Here is a 25,163-nt window from a genome sequence, read left to right on the forward strand (position 1 = left end):
GTGGAGGCAGCGGTGGCAGGGGGCTGCAGGAGCAAGTGACCAGGAGCAGGACTGGGGACAGGTGAGGGCTCCCCAATCCCAGCCCATTCTCCCTGCCCCCCTTGACCCCTCAAGTCTCTGGCACTCTCCTTCTCTGCTTCTCTGCCCTGCCTCTGTCTCTCTGTCTCTGTGCCCACCACAGTCTCTGCTCATCTCTGTCTCTTGATGTCTCTGTCTGCGTGTCCCCATCTCTGGTTAGCTGCTAGATAACTTCTCTTTCCCCCGCTCTGTCTCCCTCCACGTCCCTGCTTCCTCTTTGTCTCCTAGCCCACATTTGTATCTCTTTCTCTGTTTGTTGTTTTCTGGTCTCTGGCTGGGGGTCTCATTCTGTCCCTCCGTCTCTGCGCCTCTCAGTCTTTATATTTCTGTCTCTTGTGTCTGTGACGTCGTTGTCTGTCTTTCTGGGGCTCGACCTGAGATCCTCTCTGCTTCCCTCTTTCTCTACGTGGGGCCGCGGGGGCGCGGGTGAGTGGCTGTTGGGCGTTAGATAGATGGATTTCCAGGCATCTGCACACCTAACCCCGGATCCGTCGCTTCTCTAGTCCCTCAGTATTTGGATGCTGGAAAAGGGTTGTTCCACTTACTCTGGGCTTTATCTACCCCCAGGGGGGGAAGTTTTATAAGGTTGGGTTCCTATCTGTGCTAGAAAACCCTTTGGGCTTGGAGAGTGGGAGCTCGGATGGGCGTTTCAAGTTCTCCACCAGGCTGTGGGAACTCAGATGGGCGTTTCAAGTATCCCACTAGGGGTTAATGAAAACCTTCAAGTTTTTCAGTTCCCCATAGAAAAGGGGGCTAGGCTGACGGTTTCTACTCCTCCTCTCCAAGGCGGTCCCCCGGTTCCCAGGAGTCTGTAGGTCCAGACTCGCGGTGACACTGACACTTCCGCCCAACGTAGCTCTAGGGCAACCGCCCGCTCAGCAAACACCCCCCTTCCACCTTTGCTGCCCCAGCAACAGTCAGGGGCGGCCGGGGAATCACTTAAGGGGCCCCGCCCACCACCGGAGTCCCACCCACTCCTGTACCTCTCCCTCCCCGCAGATCATCACGCCTGGGAGTTGGGGGAGCGGGTGTGCTGCCTCGGAGTCCGCGTGTGTGAATCCTTGAGACGGGGTGACGCTGGGGTTGGAGTCGGAGGGCAGAGGTGCTGACCCTGTCCTGGGACCTTCCGGGCCTGATCGCCCCTACACGAACCAGACCCTTCGCCGCCCTCACGATGACTACCTCTCCGATCCTGCAGTTGCTGTTGCGGCTCTCACTGTGGGGGCTGCTGCTCCGGAGGGCGGAGGTGAGGACGCGAGGAGCCAGAGGAGCTCCAGGCTTGGAGGGAGGTATGGGAACGGTTTTAGGGCTTCCCTCGTCCGGGCGCGGTCGCTCACGCCTGTAATCCCAGCACTTTGGGAAGCCAAGGCGGGTGAATCACCTGAGGTCAGGAGTTCGAGACCAGCCTGGTGTGGTGTTAGCCGGGTGTGGTGGTGGCCGCCTGTAATCCCAGCTACTCGGGAGGCTGAGGCAGGTGAATCACTTGAGCCCGGGAGGCAGAGGTTGCAGTGAACCGAGATCGTGCCACCGCACTCCAACTTGGGTGACAGAATGAGACCCTGTCTCAGGAAAAAAGGCTTCCCTTAGCGCAAAGAGAGTTTCAAGACTGCCCCGCTTGCCCAGATTCAAGTTGTTGGGTGGTATTTCGTTTGTTTGTTTTCTTTTTTTGAGACGGAGTTTCAGTCTGTCACCGAGGCTGGGATGCAGTGGCATGATCTGGGCTCACTACAACCTCCGTCTCCCGGGTTCAAGCGATTCTCCCGCCTCAGCCTCTCAAGTAGCTGGGATTACATGGGCACTCCACCACGCCCGGCTAATTTTTGGATTTTTAGTAGAGACGGGGGTTTCACCGTGTTGGCCAGGCTGGTCTCGAACCCCTGGCCTCAAGTGACCCACCCTCCTCGGCCTCCCAAAGTACTGGGATTGCAGGCCTGAGCCACTGTGCCCGGGCCCAGATTCAAGTTTTGATTATTGTTTCCACTCCCTTTTTTTCCCCCAACAAACCCTCCTGATAATTTCCAGCCACCCCCTCCCCAATTTTCTTGAAGGTTTTCAGTCTCCCATAGCAACTCCATTGGGTGGCTTCCAGGCACCCCACCCCAAAACTTGGAACTGGTTTCCAAGCCACCAAAGACTCCCGAGCAAAACGCGACAGCCCCTTGAAGTCTCTCTGGGGCGCTTCTGGCCCACATGGAACTAGCAGCCTGGGAGCGGGAGTCGGTCTGGGGGGTCCTCCCTTCTTTCTTTTCCTAGACAGGCTCTGAGGGGCAGACGGCGGGGGAGCTGTACCAGCGCTGGGAACGGTACCGCAGGGAGTGCCAGGAGACCTTGGCAACCGCGGAACCGCCTTCAGGTGTGACCAGGAGGGCTGGGGACGCTGAGAGGGGTGGGCTTGGAGTGGGCTGGGGTGGGCCTCCGGCAGACGGGCAGCCGCGGAACCGCCTTCAGGTGTGACCAGGAGGGCTGAGGCTGAGAGGGGTGGACTTGGGGTGGGCCTTGGGCTGACGGGCGGAGAAGAAATCTCGGGGCGATGTGGGCTGGAGAGGCCCGGGGGCTGACCTGAGCGTGGTGGGAACTGGCGGCAGGACCACAGTTCCTTCGGAAGGCCTGAGAAGAAGCTCGAAATGGGTGGAGCCTTGGGCGGGGCCAGCACATAAATAAACCTTGAAGGGGGCGGGGTTTGGGATGAAGACTGAAGGGCCCCTCCAGGTGGGACGATCTGGGGAGGGGACTTGTTTGGTGGGAGGAGCCCAGAGTGGGGCAGGGAGGAGGGGCGGAGCTTTGAGGCTGGTGGGAGGAGCTTGTGGCCCAGCCGGGACGGAACGCCCTCCGAGTGGGCGGGGCTAGAGCCGGGCTTGGTGTGGCCGGCGGAGAAGCACTGGCCCACTGCGCAGTAGGTCCACTGGGCACCTGGCCCTCATGCCCTCTCCCAGGCCTCGCCTGTAACGGGTCCTTCGATATGTACGTCTGCTGGAACTATGCTGCACCCAACGCCACTGCCCGTGCCTCCTGCCCCTGGTACCTGCCCTGGCACCACCACGGTGAGGTGTTCCCTGGGCCCAGAGCCCTCCCCAGACACAAACAGCTGCTAACCTTTGCCCCCAGACTCCTACATCCGAGTCCTGCAGCTCACCTGCACCCCTCTTCTGCTCTTCTTTGCCCTCTACTCCTTTCTACCAGGCTGGGTTTCTCCTGTCTGTCCAACCCTGACTCTCTCACATAATGCAGCTTCTCTGTCTCCATATCTCTTTCTATTTATTTATTTGGAGACGAAGTCTCCCTCTATCACCCAGGCTGGAGCGCAGTGGGATGAACTCGGCTCATTGCAACTTCTGCCTCCCAGGTTCAAGGGGTTCTCCAGCCTCAGACTCCCGAGAAGCCGGGATTACAGGCGTGCGCCACCACACCCGGCTATTTTTTTTTTTTTTTTGGATTTTTAGTAGACACGGGGTTTTACCATGTTGGCCAGGCTGGTCTCGAACTCCTGACCTCAAGTGATCTGCCGGCGTTGGCTTCCCAAAGTTCTGGGATTACAGGCGTCAGCCACCACGCCCGGGCACCACAGCGTTCTTATTTTGTCTCCTTTTCCTGAATCTGTCAGTCTCTGGGCATCTTAGCCTAACTAGCTATGTCGCCTCAGGCAGTTTATTTATTTAACCTATTTTTTTTCTTTTTTCTTTTTTTTTTTTTTTTTTTGAGACAGAGTCTCGCTCTGTTGCCCAGGCTGGAGTGCAGTGGTGCGATCTCGGCTCGCTGCAAGCTCCACCTCCCGGGTTCACGCCATTCTCCTGCCTCAGCCTCCCAAGTAGCTGGGACTACAGGCGCCCACCACCATGCCCGGATAATTTTTAGTATTTTTAGTAGAGACGGGGTTTCACCGTGGTCTCGATCTCCTGACCTCGTGATCCGCCCACCTCAGCCTCCCAAAGTGCTGGGATTACAGGCGTGAGCCACCGTGCCCGGCCCCTACTTTTTTCCTTTTTGAGACAGAGTCTGGGTCTGTCACCCATGTGGTGGCGGCATCATAGTTCACTGCAGCCTCGGAACTCCTGGGTTCAAGCGATCCTTCAGCCTCAGCCTCCCAAATAGCAGGGACTAGAGGCGCATGCTAACACATCCAGCTAATTTTTTTTTTTTTTTTTTTTGGCAGTGACAGAGTCTTGCCATGTTACCCAGGCTGATCTTAAACTCCTGGCCTCAAGGGATCCTCTCACCTCAGTCTCCCAAAGCGCTGAGATTACAGGCCTATTTAACTTTTGTTGTTTTTGTTGTTTTGTTGTTGTTGTTGAGACGGAGTCTGGCTTTGTTGCAAGGCTGGAATGCAGTGGCGTGATCTCGGCTCACTGTAACCTCACCTCCCAGGTTCAACCAATCTCCTGCCTCAGCCTCCCAAGTAGCTGGGACTACAGGCGGGCGCTACTACGCCCAGCTAATTTTTGTATTTTTAGTAGAGACAGGGTTCCACCATGTTGGCCAGGATGGTCTCGATCTCTTGACCTCCTGATCTGCCCATCGCAGACTCCCAAAGTGCTGGGATTACAGGCGTGAGCCACCATGCCCAGCCTTAACTTTTTGTATCTCAATTTTCCCATATGTAAAACTAGGTTAAGGATATTACCAATTCCATGGGCTTGTATGAATATTAAATTAATACATATAGCATGCCATATAAGGGTTTATCATCATCATCATCATGGTCACCACTTCTGCTCTCTCCCTCTCTGTTATTGTCTCACAGTTTGTCTTTCTGTATTTATCTCTTTCTCTGTGTGCCTTAATTCCCTCTCTTCTTTCCCCACAGTGGCTGCAGGTTTCGTCCTCCGCCAGTGTGGCAGTGATGGCCAATGGGGACTTTGGAGAGACCACACACAATGTGAGAACCCAGAGAAGAATGAGGCCTTTCTGGTAAGAAGAGGTGAGGGCTTCAGGTCAGGAGTCCAGGGAGAGAAGGAAAGGCAGTAGATTCAGGCAGGGCCTGAAATCCCTTGGACTATTCAGAGCTCTGGGTTGTAAGTGAGAGAAACTCAACTCAGACTTGCTTCAAAGAGCGAGACAGAAAGATGTATTGGCTTATGTGATGGAAAACAATAAGATGGCTGGGTGCTGTGGCTCATGCCTGTAATCCCAGCACTTTGGGAGGCCAAGGAGGGTGGATCACTTGAGGTCAGGAGTTTGCGACCAGCCTGGCCAACATGGCAAAACCCCGTGTCTACTAAAAATACAAAAATTAGCCGGGCGTGGTTGTGTGCACCTGTAGTCCCAGCTACTTAGGGGGCTGAGACATGAGAATTGCTTGAACCCAGGAGGCAGAGGTCGCAGTGAGCCAAGATCGTGCCACTGTACTCCAACCTGGGTGACAGAGTGAGACTCCATCTCAAAAAAATAAATAACTAAATAAAAGAATGCTCTAGTTGGGCTGAGCTCAGTGGCTCATGCCTGTAATTCCAACACTTTGAGAAGATGATTGCTTGAGCGCAGGATTTTGAGACCAGCCTGGGTTACATGGTGAAACTCCATCTCTACAAAAAATACAAAACTTTGGCCAGGAGCAGTGGCTCATGCCTGTAATCCCAGCACTTTGGGAGGCCGAGGTGGGCGGATCACGAGATCAAGAGATTGAGACCATTCTGGCCAATATGGTGAAACCCCGTCTCTATTAAAAATACAAAAATTGGCCGGGCGCGGTGGCTCAAGCCTGTAATCCCAGCACTTTGGGAGGCCGAGACGGGCGGATCACGAGGTCAGGAGATCGAGACCATCCTGGCTAACACGGTGAAACCCCGTCTCTACTAAAAAATACAAAAAACTAGCCGGGTGAGGTGGCGGGCGCCTGTAGTCCCAGCTACTCGGGAGGCTGAGGCAGGAGAATGGCGTAAACCCGGGAGGCGGAGCTTGCAGTGAGCCGAGATCGCGCCACTGCACTCCAGCCTGGGTGACAGAGCCAGACTCCGTCTCAAAAAAAAAAAAAAAAAAAAAAAAATACAAAAATTAGCTGGGCATGTTGGTGCGCACCTGTAGTCCCAGCTACTCTGGAGTCTGGGGCGGGAGGATCGCTTGAGCCCTGGAGGGCGAGGCTGCAAGGAACCATGATCCTGCCAGAGTACTCCAGGGCAACAAAGCAAGACTATATCTCAAAAAAAAAAAAAAAAAAAAATTATCTGGTTGGCTGGTCACATGCCTCGTGCCCTGGAGCTGAAGGGTGGAGTCGGCCCTTCTCAAAAAAGGGTAAGCTGTTCCCCAAGAGAACATAGGGTATTTGGACAGAAACAAAGAGCAGAGGTCCTTCCAGTCTCTCTCTGGGCCTGGGGCTTCGAGCCAAGCCTTGTTCCCTTCCCCTTCTCGCCCCCCCAGGACCAAAGGCTCATCTTGGAGCGGCTGCAGGTCATGTACACCGTCGGCTACTCCCTGTCTCTCGCCACACTGCTGCTAGCCCTGCTCATCTTGAGCTTGTTCAGGTGGGACTTGAACCCTGAGTGGTGGCGGCAGAGATGTGAGCTCGGCTTCAGTTTGTCCAGTAAGATGGGGTGGTCTGGTTCCACCAGCTCCAACCATCCACTGGTGGTTCTATGGGGAGCAGTGGGGGTGGTTAAAGGAGCTCTCTTTGGTGGCTGATGCCTGTAATCCCAGCTCTTTGGGAGGCCAAGGCAGGAGGATCGCTTGAGTCCAGGAGTTTGAAATCTGGCTGGGCAACATAGTGAAACCTTGTCTCTGCGAAAAATAAAAAATTAGCTAGGCATGCTGGTGGTGCACCTGTGGTCCCAGCTATAGTGGGGCGCTGAGACAGGAGGATTGCTTGAGCTCGGGAGGTTGAGGCTGCAGTGAGCCCTGATTGTGCCACTGCATTCTAGCCTGGGTGACAGAGTGAGACCCTGTTTAAAAAAAAAAAAAAAAATAGAGCTCTGTGTGGCTGAGGGCAGCTCTCCAGGGGCCCCCAAACTGCCTTCCAAATTCCCTAGGCGACTACATTGCACTAGAAACTATATCCACATCAACCTGTTCACGTCTTTCACACTGCGAGCGGCGGCGATTCTCAGCCGGGACCGTCTACTGCCTCGACCTGGCCCCTACCTTGGGGACCAGGCCCTTGTGCTGTGGAACCAGGTGGGCATCCTCCTTCCATTCCTCCAAATGGGAATCTTGCTTCTCTGGTGGGACCAGGAAGTTCTCAGTGCATTTCCTATCTCCTACACTCTCACAGTTTATCTGAGCTGGGAGGGTCCCTCTCCAAATGTGTCTTGGGGTGGGGGATCAAGACACATTTGGAGAGGGAACCTCCCAACTCGGCCTTATTGAACTCTCCCAGCCTATCACTCCCATATTGGAATTTTCTATTCCTCTCCCTCATTATCTCACCCATCATTGAACTTTTTCACCAATGAGAGAATCCACCTGCTGGAGGTGAGGCATGGCAGGATACAAGAAAGTAACTGGGGACTGGGATGTGGTAGGTGCCAGTTTGTTACTCGGAGAAAGGGTGGGAGAGGCTAGAGGCTGGGAGTAGACGTGGTGAGAACTATCTAGTCGAAAGTTGGACCATACCAATTGTTAAGAAGCCATAGTGGACGGGCGCGGTGGCTCACGCCTGTAATCCCAGCACTTTGGGAGCCGAGGCAGGTGGATCACCTGAGGTCGGGAGTTCAAGACCAACCTGACCAACATGGAGAAACCCTGTCTCTACTAAAAATACAAAATTAGCCAAGGTGGTGGCACATGCCTGTAATCACAGCTACTTGGAAGGCTGAGGCAGCAGAATCGCTTGAACCTGGGATGCAGAGGTTGCGGTGAGCCGAGATCGCGCCATTGCACTCCAGCCTGGGCAAAAAGAGCGAAACTCTGTCTCAAAAAAAAAAAAAAAAAAAAAAAAAAAAAAAAAAAAAAGCCATAGCACACACCCAGGCACAGTGGCTCACGTCTGTAATCCCAGCACTTTGGGAGGCCGAGGCGGGCAGATCACGAGGTCCGGAGTTCAAGATCAGCCTGGTCAATATGGTGAAACCCCATCTCTACTAAAAATACAAAGATTAGGCCGGGCGCGGTGGCTCAAGCCTGTAATCCCAGCACTTTGGGAGGCCGAGGCGGGCGGATCACAAGGTCAGGAGATCGAGACCACAGTGAAACCTCGTCTCTACTAAAAATACAAAAAATTAGCCGGGCGCGGTGGCGGGCGCCTGTAGTCCCAGCTACTCAGGAGGCTGAGGCAGGAGAATGGCGGGAACCCGGGAGGCGGAGCTTGCAGTGAGCCGAGATCGCGCCACTGCACTCCAGCCTGGGCAACAGCGTGAGACTCCGTCTCAAAAAAAAAAAAAAAAAAAAAAAAAAAAAAAAAAAATACAAAGATTAGCCGGGCGTGGTGGTGCGCACCTGTAGTCTCAGCTACTCACAAGGCTGAGGCAGACGAATCACTTGAACCTGGGAGCGGGTAGATTACAGTGAGCTGAGATTGCGCCACTGCACTCCAGCCTGGGTGACAGAGCCAGAGTCTGTCACAAAAAAAAATTTTTTAAAAAGCCATAGCAGCCGGGCGCGGTGGCTCAAGCCTGTAATCCCAGCACTTTGGGAGGCCGAGACGGGTGGATCACGAGGTCAGGAGATCGAGACCATCCTGGCTAACACGGTGAAACCCCGTCTCTACTAAAAAATACAAAAAACTAGCCGGGCGAGGTGGCGGGCGCCTGTAGTCCCAGCTACTCAGGAGGCTGAGGCAGGAGCATGGCGTAAACCTGGGAGGCGGAGCTTGCAGTGAGCTGAGATCCGGCCACTGCACTCCAGCCTGGGCGACAGAGCGAGACTCCGTCCCAAAAAAAAAAAAAAAAAAAAAAAAGCTATAGCATGGCCCAGAAGTGGCTCATGCCTGTAATCCCAGCACTTTGGGAGGCTGAGGTAGGCGGATCGCTTTCTGCCCAGGAGTTCAAGACCAGCCTGGGTAACATAGCAAAACCCCATCTCTACAAAAGCATACAAAAATTAGCCGAACATGGTGGCCCGTGCCTGTACTCCCAGCTACTTGGGAGGCTGAGATGGTAGGATCACTTGAGTCCAGGAGGTTGAGGCTGCAGTGAGTTGTGCTGCTGTGACAGCGCCAGTGCAATCCAGTGAAAGACTGAGACCCTGTCTCAAAAAAAAAAAAAAAAAAAAAATGAGGGTTTGGACACGGTGGCTCATGCCTGTAATTCCAGCACTTTGGGAGGACGAGGCAGGCAGGTCACGAGGTCAGGAGTTTGAGACCAACCTGACCAACATAGTGAAACCCCATCTCTGCTAAAAATACAGAGTGTATTTGTATTTTTGGGTGTGGGGTGCTTGCCTGTAGTCCCAGCTACTCGGGAGGCTGAGGCAGGAGAATCACTTGAACCCGGGAGGCAGAGATTGCAGTGAGCTGAGATTGTGCCATTGCACTCCAGCCTGGGTAACAGAACAAGGCTCCATCTTAAAAAAAAAAAAGAGGAAGCCATAGGGCAGGAGAGTCTATAATGTGGGTACTGGCAGGAGAGTTCAGTTCTTAGAAGGAGCTGGGGTGACCAGTGACAGAGGTCACATTTTGGGGATCTAGGGGGAACTGATGGCAATGATGGAAGATACCCATTTTTTTTGTTTTTTGTTTGTTTTGTTTTTCTGAGACAGAGTCTCAAAAAAGAAGCGGATTCTTTTTTTTTTGAGACGGAGTCTCCTTCTGTCGCCCAGGCTGGAGCGCAGTGGCGCAATCTCGGCTCACCGCAACCTCCGCCTCCTGGGTTCAAGCCATTCTACTGCTTCAGCTTCCCAAGTAGCTGGAATTACAGGCGCCCGCCACCACGCCCGGTTAATTTTTGTATTTTCAGTAAAGACGGGGTTTCACCACGTTGGCCAGGCTGGTCTCCAACTCCTGACTTCAGGTGATCCGCCCACCTCGGCCTCCTAAAGTGCTGGGATTATAAGGCGTGAGCCACCGTGCCCAGCCAGATACCAATTGTTAAGGGGTTCAGAGTGGGAGAGTCCATATAGGGAAAGGGAATAGAGTGAGAGAAACCAATCACAGATACCATTCACTGGGGACACAGAGTGGAAGCACCTTTGATGGCAAGAGATGGGGTGGAAGGGCGATCAAGGTTGGGGGAGGTTCGGAGACACCCAGGCAGCGCTGACTACCTCTCTACCGGTCTGGCCACTCCCTAGGCCCTCGCTGCCTGCCGCACGGCCCAGATCGTGACCCAGTACTGCGTGGGTGCCAACTACACGTGGCTGCTGGTGGAGGGCGTCTACTTGCACAGTCTCCTGGTGATCGTGGGAGGCTCCGAGGAGGGCCACTTCCGCTACTACCTGCTCCTCGGCTGGGGTGAGCCCCGATCCCGTCCCCCGCCCAACCCAGCGCGCCTCTCCTCGGCTCCCCCAACTGCCCTGCTGGTTGGCCTCTGGGGGTCTCCTCCCGTCTCTAGGCTTCTGCCTCCCCCACCCCGACAGAGGAATTCCGCGGGTCTTGGGCCTGGCGGGGCCCGTGAGCGCGCTGACAGCTGCGGCGGGGTGGGGGGGCGGGGTCGGGGTCTGCACAGGGGCCCCCGCGCTTTTCGTCATTCCCTGGGTGATCGTCAGGTACCTGTACGAGAACACGCAGTGAGTTGCAGGGTCTGGGGCGGGGCGTGGGAGGTGGGCGGGGCTTTGAGGGACGTGGGCGGGTTGTGATGGAAACGTGGGCAGGGTCGGAAGGCTATTCGGTGCTGGGGGTATGTGGGCGGAATCCAAAGGAATGGGGAGCTAGGAAAGGTTGTGTTCGAGGGCAACCGGCAAGGGGAGGGAGTGGGGCCTAGATCGTAATGGGCGGGACCTTAGAGAATGTGTGTGGTCTCAAGTGCGGTGGGCGGGGCCTAGCGAGCAAATGAACGTGGTGATCGGTGAGTCTAGAGTTTTTCTATCTCTTAGCTCTACTCCGCCTTCCTCAGGTGCTGGGAGCGCAACGACGTCAAGGCCATTTGGTGGATTATACGGACCCCCATCCTCATGACCATCTTGGTAGGATCGGTCCTGCCTCCACCAGGCCGTCCTCAGGGATTTACCATTCTGGGAAGTGGGGTGCCACCTCCTCCTCCCCCTCCAGAATGGGATCGCGGCTGGCTCAGACCTTATCTCTCCCCACAGATTAATTTCCTCATTTTTATCCGCATTCTTGGCATTCTCCTGTCCAAGCTGAGGACACGGCAAATGCGCTGCCGGGATTACCGGCTGAGGTGAGGGCATGCGGTGGGGACCGAGGGGAAGGGGCCGGGTGCGAGATGGGGAACCAGGGCTGAGATGGGGAACCAGGGCTGCGGGATCACTGCTGCCCTCTCTCCCCAGGCTGGCTCGCTCCACGCTGACGCTGGTGCCCCTGCTGGGTGTCCACGAGGTGGTGTTTGCTCCCGTGACCGAGGAACAGGCCCGGGGCGCCCTGCGCTTCGCCAAGCTCGGCTTTGAGATCTTCCTCAGCTCTTTCCAGGTGCACAGGCAGGGTGCAGGAGCTCCATCCTTCCACCCAGGGCCTCCTCCCCAGAGGGGCACGAGAGCTGCAGTCGTTCTCTGGTGCAGCCACTGAATGGGGTGTGAAGATGAGATTTACTTCGTTCATTCATTCATTCATTCATTTTTTATTTTTTATTTTTTTTGAGACGGAGTCTCACTCTGTCGCCCAGGCTGGAGTGCAGTGGCGCGATCCCGGTTCACTGCAGCCTCTGACTCCGGGGTTCAAGCGATTCTCTTCCTCAGCCTCCAGAGTAGATGGGATTACAGGAATGTGCCACCACAGCTGGCTAATTTTGTATTTTTAGTAGAGACGGGGTTTCACCATGTTGGCCAGGCTGGTCTCCAACTCCTAACCTCACTCAGGTAATCCACCCCCCTCGGCCTCCAGAAGTGCTGGGATTATAGGCATGAGCCGTGGTGCCCAGCCCGTTCATTCATTCAATACAAAATACTAAGATAGGACTTTCCTGGGCTGCGGGGAGCAACAGGGACCGGAACAGGAGATTGGCAGCCCCAGCAGTGCTGCCTGCTAGTGAAGAGTGAGGGCTTTGAGGCTGGACACAGCTGGGGCCAAATTCAGGTTCTGTCACTTTCTAGCTGTTTGCCAGCTGTGTGACCTTCACCTCAGGGTTGAGAGTAGGGAGAGGTAAGTGAAGTGCCAACGTGCAGAATCTAAGGAAAGATTCATTCCAAAATTGAAAGCCCACCCTACACTTGCTTGTTTTACCTGAGTCCCCAACCTGCTTCACCTCATTCAGCCTCAGTTTTCTCATCTCCAAAGTGGGGACAATACCAGCCTCACTGGACAAGACTGTTCATTCATTAAATTCAGCAAAAAATTACTGAGCATGTATATATACTCAGCACTTCTCCAGGCTTATCACAGGGATATAGCCAAGAACCAAATGGTCCCTATCCTCCAGTGGGAAAGACACACTGAACACACTATAGAAGTAAGGCATACAGCTGGGTGTGGTGGCTCACACCTGTAATCCCAGCTTTTTGGGAGGCCAAGGCAGGTGGATCACCTGAGGTTGGGAGTTCCAGACCAGCCTGACCAATATGGTGAAACCCCGTCTCTACTAAAAAATACAAAAATTAGCCAGGTGTGGTGGCAGCTGCCTGTAATCCCAGCTACTCAGGAGGCTGAGGTGGGAGAATCGCCTGAACCCAGAGGGTGGAGGTTGCAGAGCACCAAGATTGTGCCACTGCACTTCTACCTGGCCACAGAGGGAGACCATGTCTCAACAAACAAACAAACAAAAAAGAAGTAAAGCATATAGAATGTCAGATGGTGAGATGTGCCTAGAGGGAGAATGAAGCAAGAAAAGAGATGACGAGTGTCCACTGAGGGATGGGGTTACTGTTTTATTTATTTTTATTTTTTTAGAGATGAGGTCTCCCTCTGTTGCCCAGGCTGGAGTGCACGGGTGTGATCCTAGCTCACTGCAGCCTTGGACTCCTGGGCCGAAGTAATCCTCCTGCCTCAGCAATCCTCCTGCCTCAGCCTCCTAAGTAGCTGGGAGCTCAGGAGCAAGCCATCACACCTGACTAATGTTTTTTTTTTTTTTTTGAGATAGAGTTTCACTCTTGTTGCCCAGGCTGGAGTGCAATGGCACGATCTCGGCTCACTGCAACCTTCGCCTCGCAGATTCAAGCGATTCTCTTGCCTTAGCCTCCCAAGTAGCTGGGATTACAGGGGTGTGCCACCATGCCCAGCTAATTTTTTTTTTTTTTCTTTGAGACAGAGTTTCGCTCTGTCGCCCAGGCTGGAGTGCAGTGGTGCAATCTCGGCTAACTGCAAGCTCCACCTCCTGGGTTCAACCAGTTCTCTGCCTCAGCCTCCTGAGTAGCTGGGATTACAGGCACCTGCCACGACTCTCGGCTAATTTTTGTATTTTTAGTAGAGATGGGATTTCACCATCTTGGCCAGGCTGATCTTGAACTCCTGACCTCATGATCCACCCTCCTCAGCCTCCTGAAGTGCTAGAATTACAGGTGTTAGCCACCTTGCCCAGCAAACTTTGTATTTTTGGTAGAGATGGGGTTTCTCCATGTTGGTCAGGCTGGTCTCAAACTCCCGACTTCAGGTGATCCATTTGCCTCAGCCTCCCAAAGTGCTGGGATTGTGCATGAGCCACTGCATCCAGCTGTTTTCTTTTGTGATATATAGTCTCACTCTGTCACCCAGGTTGGAGTGCAGTGGTGTGATCTCAGATCACTGCAACCTCTGCCTCCTGGGTTCACGCAATTCAGCCTCCTGAGTAGCTGGGATTAGGCGTGCACCACCACACTCGGATAACCTTTGTATTTTTAGTAGAGTTGGGGTTTTACCGTATTGCCCTGGCTGGTCTCAAACTCCTGCCCTCAATTGACCTCCCGCCTCGGTCTCCCAAAATGCTGGAATTACAGGCATCAGCCACCACGCCTGGCCAAATTTTTGTATTTTTTGTACAGATGGGGTCTTGCTATATTCCTCTGGCTTGTCTTGAGCTCCTGGGCTCAAGTGATCCTCCCACTTCGGCTTCCCAAAATGCTGGGATTACAGGTGTGAGCCACCATGCCTGGCCAGGTTGCTGTTTTAGGTGGGGTCAAGGGAAAGCATTTCTGAGCAGACACTGGAACAGAGACCTGAAGAACGTGAGGGGACAAGCCAGGTAAGTATTTGGGGGAAATGTTTCAGGCAGGGAAATACCAAGGACAAGATCCCTGAGGCAGGAGAGTAGCTGGCGACAGGGAGGAAGACCAGGGTGCCTGAAGCATGGGAGCCAGTAGAGAGGCTGTGAGGAGATGAGGACAGAGAGGTGAGGGGCCTCGGGGGGCCAGGTGAGGACTTCGACTTTTCCTCTGCTTGAAGCAGGGGCCATGGGAGGGCTCTCAGCAGAAGGATTTGGTCTGAGTGAGATTTTTTTTTTTTTTTTGAGACGGAGTCTCGCTCTGCCGCCCAGGCTGGAGTGCAGTGGCCGGATCTCAGCTCACTGCAAGCTCCGCCTCCCGGGTTTACGCCATTCTCCTGCCTCAGCCTCCCGAGTAGCTGGGACTACAGGTGCCCGCCACCTCACCCGGCTAGTTTTTTGTATTTTTTAGTAGAGACGGGGTTTCACCGTGTCGGCCAGGATGGTCTCGATCTCCTGACCTCGTGATCCGCCTGTCTCGGCCTCCCAAAGTGCTGGGATTACAGGCTTGAACCACCGCACCTGGCCTTTTTTTTTTTTTTTTTTGAGACTGGAGTCTCGCTCTGTCACCCAGGCTGGAGTGCAGTGGCGCGATCTCGGCTCACTGCAACCTCCACCTTCCAGGTTCAAGCAATTCTCCTGCCTCAGCCTCGTGAGTAGCTGGGATTACAGGTGCCCACCACCATGCCTGGCTAATTTTTAAAAATTTTTAATTTAATTTAATTTTTTTTTTTGAGGCAGAATCTTGCTCTGTCACCCAGGCTGGAGTGGCACCATCTCAGCTCACTGCAAGCTCCACCTCCCAGGTTCATGCCATTCTCCTGCCTCAGCCTCCTGAGTAGCTGGGACTACAGCCGTCTGCCACCATGCCCAGCTAATTTTGTTTTTTTATTTTTAGTAGAGACAGGGTTTCACGGTGTTAGCCAGGATGGTCTCAATCTCCTGACCTCGTGATCCGCCCGCCTCGGTCTCCCAAAGTGCTGGGATTACAGGTGTGAGCCACCATGCCTGGCCTAGACTCTGCACTCCAGCCTGGGCAACAGAGCAAGACTCTGTCTCCCTGTCTCCAAAAAAAAAAAAGAAAAACAAAAACAGCAACACAATCTCACAACAATAAATTCTCACAACTACCACTATATTACTGCTCCATTTTCCAGATGAAGAAACTGAGCAGTTAAGCAGCTTGCTCAAATGGGAAATAAAGTGGAGAGGTGGTTTTTGAGTCCAGGGAGCCCACCTCCAGGGTCCGCAGTTCTTAACCCCCAGCCAGCAGTGCTCAGCTAACCTTCTGGGGCATACAGTGGGATTGGTGTGGGGGAAGCCAGGAACCAGTGAAAAGATGACCCTAATAGTTTAGGACAAAGGTGGTGGTAGCTGAGGTGTTTCAGGGCCTGGCAAGGGCTCGAGTTTATTAAGAGAACAGTTACATAGGCTGGGCGTGGTGGCTCATGCCTGTAATCCTAGCACTTTGTAATCCCAGCTGAGGCGGGTGGATCACCGGAGGTCAGGAGTTGGAGACTAGCCTGGACAACAGGGTGAAACCCCGTCTCTACCAAAAATACAAAAATTAGCCGGGCTTGGTGGAGGGTGCCTGTAATCCCAGCTACTCAGGAGGCTGAAGCAGGAGAATCGCTTGAATCCGGAAGGTGGAGGTTGCAGTTTGCCGAGATCGCGCCACTGCACTCCAGCCTGGGCAACAAGAGCGGGATTCCGACTCTTTAAAAAAAATAAAATAAACGGGGAGGGGGGCGCGGAGGCGGTTACAGTCCTGCCCCCACCAGCGATGTAACCCCCGCGCCTCCTCTGGCAGGGCTTGCTGGTCAGCGTCCTCTACTGCTTCATCAACAAGGAGGTAGGAAGAGCCCCGGCCGCCGCCCCCGCCCTCTGGCGGCAGCGCCGGGTACGGCGCAGCCTCTGAGCGCCATCGTGTCGCAGGTGCAGTCGGAGATCCGCCGTGGCTGGCACCGCTGCCGCCTGCGCCGCAGCCTGGGCGAGGAGCAGCGCCAGCTCCCGGAGCGCGCCTTCCGGGCCCTGCCCTCCGGCTCCGGCCCCGGCGAGGTCCCCACCGGCCGCGGCTTGTCTTCGGGGACCCTCCCAGGGCCTGGGAATGAGGCCAGACGGGTGTTGGAAAGTTACTGCTAGGGGGCGGGATCCCTGTGTCTGTTCAGTTAGCATGGATTTATTGAGTGCCTACTGCGTGCCAGGCCCAGTATGGAGGACGCTGGGGAAATGGTGAAGGAAACAGAAAAAAGGTCCCTCCTGGAGATGACAACTGAGTGGGGAAGACAGACCGTGAACACAAAACATCAAGTTCCACACACGCTATGGAATGGTTATGAAGGGAAGTGAGAAGGGTGCCTAGGGTGGTCTGGGAGGTGTCTCCAAGGAGGTGACATTTAAGCCATCCCCGAAAGAGGTGAAGGAGATCACTTTGGGGAGAGCTGGAGAACAGGATTCTAGGCGGAAGCGATAGCATAGGCAAAGGCCCTTGGGCAGGAAGGTGCTCAGCCTTGGCTGGAGTAGAATTAAGTCAGAGCCAACAGGTGGGGAGAGAGAGAGAAGTGGGCAGGGGCACACAAGTTGGGATTTCATTTCAGGTGCTTTGGAGATTCTTAGGAGTGTCTCTTGGGGGTAATATTTTATTTTTTTAAAAATGATACAGGATCTCACTGTTACCCAGGTTGGTCTTGAACTCCTGGGCTCAAGTAATCCTCCCACCACGGGTCTCCCAAAGTGCTGGGATTACAGGCATGAGCCACCACGCCCGGCCTTTTTTTTTTTTTTTTTTGAAAAGGAGTCTCACTCTGTCGCCCAGGCTGGAGTGCAGTGGTGCAATTTTGGCTCACTGCAGCCTCTATCTCCCGAGTTCAAGCCTCCCGAGTATCTGGGATTACAGGCATCTGCCACCATGCCCAGCTAATTTTTGTATTTTCAGTAGAAATGGGGTTTCCCCACGTTGGCCAGGCTGGTCTCGAACTCCCGACCTCAAGTGATCCACCCATCTCTGCCTCCCAAAGTGCTGGGATTACAGGCATGAGCCACTACGTCTGGCCCAAGTGGGCTAATGTTTTAAACAGATCCTTCTTGTCTGCCCTGTAGGAGGACAAATTGACAGGGGCAGGGGTGGAAGCTGGAGCCCAGAAAGGAGGGGACTGCAGGTGGGAAGTGACAGTGGCCGGACCAGGATGGAGGCCACTGAGGGGTATGAAGCAGTCAGATTTGAAGCTATTTCAGAGGTGGAAGTGAGAGAATTTCATGAAGGATCACAGGAGGACACAGCAGCAGAGAGGACTCCTTGGTTTTGGATGGAGGAGAGACGAAAGATAGGGAGATTGGGTTCGCGGAGGGTGAGAACCAGGCGTGCTCTCTGGAAATGTTAGGCTGGCAGTGTTTGTAGGACACCACAGGACAGGACACTGAGTGTAAGGGTCTGGCGCTCTCAGGAGAGGGGCGAGCTGGAGATAGTAATGTGAGAGGCACTGAGTCCTGAGAGGGTGATTTGGTGTGGACTGGAGCACAGGTGAGGCAAGGCAGGCCTCGCGGCTGAAACCTTATATCCAGAGCAGTCAGGGCCGCTGCTGGCTGCGGAGTGAGGACGCATATCCCCACTGTCCTGAGATGGGTGGCCTCTGGGACCTGGGAGAATGAGGGGGCATGCTGACAGTCTCATTATAGCTGGACCACCTGTACATACACCCACAAGACCCTCACCCCTAAATTCTCCCCCTACACATATGCACTTAGTTACTGTGTGGGTGTTGTCGAGCATTTTCCCTGGGGTCCGTGGCTCCCTGGACCGATGTGCCCCAAAGCTGAACTCACCCTTTTCAAGCTTGTGGCCCTGCTGCCTGCTTCCCCTTTCCCCCACCTTATGGGTTCTCATGGGGTGGGGGCCACAGGGCAGGCCCGTGTAAATAAAGTATAAGAAACAATTGCTTTTTGTCTTTCTTGGGTAGAAGCATCTTCTTGGCAGCATCACAAAGGGAAATGACTGAGGTAGGCTGCCTGGTGGGGTGCGGGCCCATGGTGGCTTTGCTCAAATTTATCCATGTTGCTACGAAAACGGGACACCTGCTGCCACTGTCCCTCCTTCCTGAGAGAGTCCCCAGGTGGCCATGTCACATGTGATCTCTGCGACATATACAAACGGATGGTACCTGCATCCTTGGGTTGCCTGACATGCCCATGAGTGACACTTAGGACCCTGCCTGGTGCTGGTGTGTGGGCAACGCTGGGCCAATTTGCCCAGGGCTATTCCTGCCACCTCTGCTTTTATTTCACCCTCTAAAGGCGGACGCAATGGAAAGCATGTGGGCAGGAGGTGAGGAAGGAAATTCAGACAAGCTGAGCAGAACGGCCAGGACTGGAAAATCCCAGCACTTTGGGAGGCTGAGGTGGGCAGATCACAAGGTCAGGAGATCGAGACCATCCTGGTTAACACAGTGAAACTCCATCTCCACTAAAAATACAAAAAATTAGCCAGGCGTGGTGGTGGGCACCTGTAGTCCCAGCTACTCGGGAGGCTGAGGCAGGAGAATGGCATGAACCCAGGAGGCAGAGCTTGCAGTGAGCCGAGACTGCCCCACTGCACTCCAGCCTGGGCAACGGAGTGAGACTCCATCTCAAAAAAAAAAAAAGGAGAGCTCCAGTATCTACCCCACAGATGGCTGTTTCCAATTAGATGTAGTAAATGCACACCTTTATAACCCCATAACCCACTGCTTTCTATATATCAGGCCTCTCTCTGCTGCAGGGTCCCAGCTCTGCCACAATGCTCACAGTGTATCTCAGGCCGTGCCTTTCTTTTCTTTTGTTTTTCTTTTCTTTTGAGATGGAGTCTAACTCTGTTGCCAGGCTGGAGTGCATCCATCAGGCTGGCATGCAGTTTCACCATGTTGGCCAGGATGGTCTTGATCTCTTGACCTCGTGATCCGCCTGTCTTGGCCTCCCAAAGTGCTGGGATTACAGGGTGTGAGGCACCGCGCCTGGCCCCAGGCTGTGCCTTTCACAGCTCAGAGTGGGCCACACACCTCACTGAGTGCGCACTGACCTCAGGGCTGCAAACTCTTGCACCTTTCAGGTGTTTGCCTATATCCAGAGGACACAGACATAGGCAGAGACAAAGATATGAGGGGAGGGCCTGCTGCAGTGGCTCACACCTGTAATCCCACCACTTTGGGAGGCCGAGGCAGGAGGATCACTTGAGCCCAGGAGTTCAAGACCAGTCTGGGTAACATAGCGAAATCCCATCTCTACAAAAAGCTGGCAGGAGGATCACTTGAGCCTGGGGAGTCAAGGCTACAGTGAGCCATGATTGTGCCGCTGCACTCCAGCTTGGCAGACAGAATGAGACCCTGTCTCAAAAAAAAAAAAAAAAAAAAACCCACAAAGATATGGGGAACACACGATGTGTGTGTCAGAGCAACACAGGGAACTTCCTTATCTCCCCCCCAATATATATACCACCTCCCCGCCTCCCTTTCCCACCTCCATCTATCTCCCCATATTTGTCAGAGAATTCCTCTCAAGGGTAATGCAGTTGAATTTGAGGGGCAGCAAAGCTCAGGGGTGAAGCCACAGGCTCAGGAGGTGAGTTTAAATCACAGTACCACCACTTCCTGGCTGGTTTGCCCCTGGAAAGTGACATCGTCTCTCTGTGTCTCAGTTCCTTCTTCTGGAAAAGGGGGAGAATAAATTAACAGGCCCACCCCAGAGCTGTTGGGAGGATGTTTGAAAAGTGCTAAGCCTGGCCTGATACCTAAACAGCTCAGCAAGTGTCAGTCAGGATCACTAGCAGTAATATTTAGCTACTGACTGCTTTCTTCTCTTTTTTTTTTCTTTTTGAGAGGGAGTCTTAGAATCTGTTGCCCAGGCTGGAGTGCAGTGGTGCAACCTCAGCTCAGTGCAACCTCTGTCTCCTGGTTCAAGCTATCCTCCTGCTTCAGCCTCCCAAGTAGCTGGGACCACAGGTGTGCGCCACCATGCCTGGCTAATTTTGTATTTTTAGTAGAGACGGGGTTTCGCCACGTTGGCCAGGCTGGTCTCGAACTCCTGAGCTCAGGTGATCCACCCGCCTTGGCCTCCCAAAGTGCTGGGATTACAGGCGTGAGCCACTGCGCCTGGCCAATCTTTGTATTTTTAGTAGAGACAGCGTTTCACCATGTTGGCCAGGCTGGTCTTGAATTCCCGATGTCAGGTGATTTGCCCGCCTCAGCCTCCCAAACTACTGGGATTACAGGCGTGAGCCACCATGCCTGGCCCCAAAAGATATTTTGGTCAAGCGAGGCCAATTCATTTTAAGAGGCAGAGAAGAGAGCAACAGAGTGACAAGGCGAAGCTCAGAAAGATTAAAGCAGGAGAACTAAAATATTCTCCAGTGCCACAACTGGGTGCTCATTTCCATCCAACCTGTTTGCTTTGCGGAGGGGGAAAGTGAGGCCTCGATGGGGCAGAGCCAGGGCCTCTCCACTTGCTCACGGGTCCTGGTCCCAGCATTCAATTTGATATTAGCTGCCTCCCCCAAGCCCTCCTGAATCCACCCCACTCACAAGGCTCTGGGAACACATACCACTAGAAAAAAACCACAGAGCTTTATTATTCTCAACACCAATGGCAATGGTCTTCATAGGACGAGAGAGTGAGTTCTGTCGATGGATAAGCAGCCCCTACTTGCCGGCGATGAGCGGGTTCCGCAGGACCACGATGACCGAGTCCCCACGCAGGAACATCTTGGAGATGTAGCGGTCTTTGTTGACTGGCTTGGATTTCTTCTTGCCCTTGCCGCTCTTAGGGACCTCAGTCCACATCTCCTTCACGTTCTCCAGCACCATGTTGCAGTGCCTGGTGGGGAACAGGGAGGGGAGGCACTGGGTGTGAGGGGGGTGCCTCTGACAGCGCTGCCTGCTGCTCGCCCCCTCCAGCAGCATGGCTTGGGGAAGGGTGCAGGTGCTAGGCTGGATGACCAAGCTGCCAAGGCCAATTCTGCCAGTCCTTAGGATGAGGCTGAGGCAAAGGACTGCACCTCTCTGTGCCAGTTTGTTCATCTTTAAGAGGGAAGACAATCACAGTACCTTCCTCACAAGGTCGTTGAATATTATCTTTTTTTTTCTTTTTTTTTTTTTGAGACAGAGTGTCGCTCTGTTGCCCAGGCTGGAGTGCAGTGGTGCGATTTCAGCTCGCCGCAACCTCTGCCTCCTGGGTTCAGGCAATTCTCGTGCCTCGGCCTCCTGAGTAGCTGTGAATACAGGTGTGCACCACCACGCCCGGTTTTTATATTTTTAATAGAGATGCCGTTTCACCATGTTAGCCAGGCTAGTCTCGAACTCCTGACCTCAGGTGATCCACCCGCCTTGGCCTCCCAAAGTGCTGGAATTACAGGCATGAGCCACCACACTGGGCCATACACCCCAGGCGTCTGAGAAACCTGTCTTTGAGCTCTTCAGACTGGAGCTAGGGCAGCCTGTCTAGGCCTGCACAGAACACCTCCCAGGACCCAGCACTCACCTATCGAAGGCCTTCACACGGCCCAGGAGTTTCTTATTGTTGCGACAGTTGATGAGCACTTGGGTGTTGTTCTTGACTGACTGAGTGAGCACAGAGAGTGGACCCGTGTTAAATTCCTCCTCCTCTCGCTTCTGCAGCTCCTCTGGGGTCATCTCACTCTTGGGCTTGTTGAGGAGGCTCCTGCATGGACAAACATGGAACCCACAAGTGAGAGAGGCTGGAGCTGTGAGGATGGGTGGTCAGGGCCTCAGCCTCAATGTCTCCCCAGCCTTGTCCCATCACATCCGTCCTGTTTGGCCTTCTGAGTATCACCAGCTGGATGCCTAACAGACATTTTCTTTTTCTTTTCTTTTTTTTTTTTTTGAGACAGAGTCTTGCTCTGTTGCCAGGCTAGAGTACAGAGGCACGATCTCGGCTCACTGCAACCTCTGCCTCCTGGGTTCAAGCGATTCTCCTGCCTCAGCCTCCTGAGTAGCTGGGACTACAGGCGCGCGCCACCTCCACGCCCAGCTAATTTTTGTATTTTTAGTAGACAGTGGGTTTCACCACGTTGGCCAGGATGGTCTTGATTTCCTGACCTCGTGATCCACCCGCCTCGACCTCCCGAAGTGCTGAGATTACAGGCGTGAGCCACCGCGCTCGGCCAGACATTTTCAACTCTGCATGTCTCAGGTCGGGATCCAGATCACCCAACCACCGAAGCCTACCCTATCCACAGTGTTCCCCATCTGCCTTCTAGTTCTCTGGGCAAAAACTCTTTGTCAACTTGATTCCTCTTTTTCCCTTACATCCTACAATAAATCTGTAGGAAGTGGCCATTTCTTACCATGGCCTAAGCCTCTGTCATCTCTGACCTGGAATCTTTCCGGTCTCTCTGCCTCCACCCATGTTCCCTGACAGTCTGTTCTCCACAGAGTGGTCTGAGGGGGCTGTGCTAAAACCTAAATCATAACATGTCACTCTTCAAAGCCCTCCCAGGGGCTGGGTACGGTAGCTCATGCCTGTAATCCTAGCACTTTTGTGGTGCAGAGGTTGCGGTGAGCTGAGATCGCGCCACTGCACTCCAGCCTGGCAACAGAGCAAGACTCCGTCTCAAAAAAAAAAAGAAAATGTCTGTTAGGCATCCAGCTGGTGATGATTCACAAGGCGGGTGGATCACTTGACGTCAGGAGTTCGAGACCAGCCTGGCCAACACGGTGAAAGCCCATCTCTACTAAAAATACAAACAAAACAAAAACAACAACAAAAAATTAGCCAGGCGTGGTGGTGCACGCCTGTAATCTCAGCTACTTGGTAGGTTCTGGCAGAAGAATCGCTTGAGCTCAGGAGTCGGAGATTGCAGTGAAGCGAGATCATGCCACTGCACTCCAGCCTGGGCGACAGAGCGAGACTGTCTCAAAAAATAAATAAATACAAATTAGAAAATACAAAAATTAGGCTGCGTGTGATGGCTCACACCTGTAATCCCAGCACTTTGGGAGGCCAAGGGGGGTGGATCGCCTGAGCTCAGGAGTTCCAGACCACCCAGGGCAACATGGTGAAACCCTGTCTCTACTAAAAATACAAAAAAATTAACGAGGTGTGGTGGCGCATGCCTCTAGTCCCAGCTACTTAGGAGGATGACGCAGGAGAATCGCTGGAGCCCCAGCAGCGAAGGTTGCAGTGAGCCAAGATTACACCACTGCACTCCAGCTTGGGTTACAGAGTAAGACTCCATCCCCCACCCCAAAAAAAAAAGTAGCTGGGCATGGTGGCGCATGCTTGTAATCCTAGCTACTTGGGAGGCTGAGGCAAGAAGATCACTTGAACCCAGGAGACAGAGATCGTGCTACTACACTCCAATCTGGGTGACAGAGCGAGATTCCATCTCAAACAAACAAAAGAAAATCCTCCCATGCCCCCCCGCCATCTCAGTGTAGAAAGTAAAACCCCGGCCAGGCATGGTGGCTCACGCCCGGCCAGGCACGGTGGCTCACGCCTGTAATGCCAGCACTTTGGAAGGTCAAGGCAGGTGGATCATTCGAGGTCAGGAGTTTGAGACCAGGTTGGCCAACATGGCGAAACCTGGTCTCTACTAAAAATATAAAAGTCAGCTGGGCATGGTGGTGGGTGCCTGTAATCCTAGCAACTCGGGAGGCTGAGGCAGGAGAATTGCTTCAACTCGGGGGGCAGAGGTTGCAGTGAGCTGAGATCGCACCATTGCACTCCAGCCTGAGCAACAGAGCAAGGCTATGTCTCGGGAAAAAAAAAAAAAAAAAAAAGATTTTTTTTTCCTTGGGAACAAAAGGTTTCATTCACTGATGTATCCTATGTGGCTTAAGCAGTGTCTGATACATAAACATTCAATGTAATATTTGGTGCACTAATAAATGAGCAAAATCATGCCAATCACTCGTTATCCCTTTAAGTTGTGAATTAGGTCGAAAACGCATCTGTCTCCAGCTCAAATGATCAGAAGTCCCTTATTTCAAATCATTATTTCTAAAAGTCCTAACTTCCCTTCCCCAGTATTCGTTTTGATTTCTTTTGTTTCGTTTTGAGATGGAGTCTTACTCTTCGCTCAGGCTGGAAGTGTGCAGTGGTGCAATCTCGGCTCACTGCAACCTCCGTCTCCCGGGTTCAACCGATTCTCCGGCCTCAGCCTCCCAAGTAGCTGGAATTACAGGGGCCCGACACTACGTCTGGCTAATTTTTGTATTTTTGGTAGACACGGGGTTTCACCACAATGGCCAGGCTGGTCTCAAACTCCTGACCTCAGGTGATCTGCCCGCCTCGGCCTCCCAAAGTGCTGGGATTTACAAACCTGAGCCACCGCGCCCGGCCTCCCCCAGTATTCGTAAAATCGCTGCCCCTTAACATTCACTTCAATAGGACTAATTATCTAGGACCCCCCTCCGTTATCGTTTAAAATATGTTTTTCATAATTAAAAAAATTTTTTTTTGTAGAGACGGGGGTCTCGCTATGTTGCCTAGAGTAGTCTCGAAACTCCTGTGTTCTAGCGATGCTCCCGCCTTGGCCTACTAAAATGCTGGGATCACAGGCATGAGTCCCCGCGCCCAGCCCAGCGCGTTATCTGATAAAGCTGTCCCCTCTCCCGAAGTCACGATGCGTCAAAGGCCCCACGCCCGTTCTCAAACTCATCAGGAGAAAAGCAGGACGCTCCATCCCTAAAACATCTGCCCCTGTCCCCCACCCCGCTCTCTGCTCAACCCTTCCCACCCTCAATCGGTCAAAATTTCCACCCTCAACCTCCTTCCCGCCGCCTAAGCCTAGCCCGGCCTCACATGATGGTCACTAAGCTCTCCGTTCACTCCCGTTTCCTCCGCGTTGCTGCAGCCTGAGGCGAGAGAGGCGGGACTTCCTCTTCCTGCGACCCACTTCCGTTGGCGCCTGCGCAAAGCCAACCAGTAAGTGGAGGCGTGGCCTGTTGCCATAGC

At 53.6% G+C, this 25,163-nt stretch overlaps 3 protein-coding genes across 4 annotated transcripts in view; 1 reads left to right on the forward strand and 2 right to left on the reverse strand.

Moving 5' to 3' along the window:
* The first annotated feature begins 1,252 nt into the window (after positions 1 to 1,252).
* Positions 1,253 to 18,156, forward strand: GIPR (gastric inhibitory polypeptide receptor). 2 transcript variants are annotated; one of them, XM_050772243.1, is made up of 13 exons: positions 1,253 to 1,324; positions 2,332 to 2,431; positions 3,012 to 3,119; positions 4,880 to 4,983; positions 6,430 to 6,533; positions 7,035 to 7,179; positions 10,231 to 10,390; positions 10,605 to 10,665; positions 10,992 to 11,061; positions 11,188 to 11,276; positions 11,386 to 11,524; positions 16,033 to 16,074; positions 16,158 to 18,156. In XM_050772243.1, exons 1-13 carry the CDS (start codon positions 1,253 to 1,255, stop codon positions 16,362 to 16,364), a joined length of 1,401 nt encoding a protein of 466 aa, XP_050628200.1. In that variant the 3' UTR covers positions 16,365 to 18,156. The 2 variants fall into 2 exon arrangements, with proteins under 2 accessions (XP_050628200.1, XP_050628202.1); XM_050772245.1 differs by lacking the exon at positions 3,012 to 3,119.
* Positions 18,157 to 20,793: 2,637 nt separating this feature from the next.
* Positions 20,794 to 25,070, reverse strand: SNRPD2 (small nuclear ribonucleoprotein D2 polypeptide). The gene is made up of 3 exons (XM_050772356.1): positions 25,011 to 25,070; positions 21,726 to 21,905; positions 20,794 to 21,062 (listed from the first exon to the last, which is right to left on the reverse strand). Coding segments are annotated over exons 1-3 (357 nt in total). The 5' UTR covers positions 25,013 to 25,070; the 3' UTR covers positions 20,794 to 20,887.
* Positions 21,792 to 25,163, reverse strand: part of DMWD (DM1 locus, WD repeat containing) — a 119,966-nt gene continuing 116,594 nt past the window's right edge. Inside the window, exons 4-5 of the mRNA XM_050772104.1 lie at positions 25,011 to 25,070; positions 21,792 to 21,905 (exon numbers count right to left, since the gene is read on the reverse strand). Of these exons, the coding sequence (XP_050628061.1) occupies positions 25,021 to 25,070 (50 nt within the window). The 3' untranslated portion in view covers positions 21,792 to 21,905; positions 25,011 to 25,020. The remainder of the gene's footprint in view (positions 21,906 to 25,010; positions 25,071 to 25,163) is intronic.

Source organism: Macaca thibetana, chromosome 19 (genome assembly GCF_024542745.1).
Source record: "Macaca thibetana thibetana isolate TM-01 chromosome 19, ASM2454274v1, whole genome shotgun sequence".
Classification (NCBI taxonomy): domain Eukaryota; kingdom Metazoa; phylum Chordata; class Mammalia; order Primates; family Cercopithecidae; genus Macaca; species Macaca thibetana.

Bases quoted from the DNA above. Each gene is read 5' to 3' on its own strand.
- SNRPD2 (XM_050772356.1), bottom strand. The intron at 21,063-21,725 runs GTGAGTGCTGGG...GTTCCCCACCAG, and splicing joins CGTGTGAAGGCCTTCGATAG to GCACTGCAACATGGTGCTGG.
- GIPR (XM_050772243.1), top strand. From the start codon at position 1,253: ATGACTACCTCTCCGATCCTGCAGTTGCTGTTGCGGCTCTCACTGTGG. The intron at 2,432-3,011 runs GTGTGACCAGGA...GCCCTCTCCCAG, and splicing joins AACCGCGGAACCGCCTTCAG to GCCTCGCCTGTAACGGGTCC. The intron at 16,075-16,157 runs GTAGGAAGAGCC...ATCGTGTCGCAG, and splicing joins ACTGCTTCATCAACAAGGAG to GTGCAGTCGGAGATCCGCCG.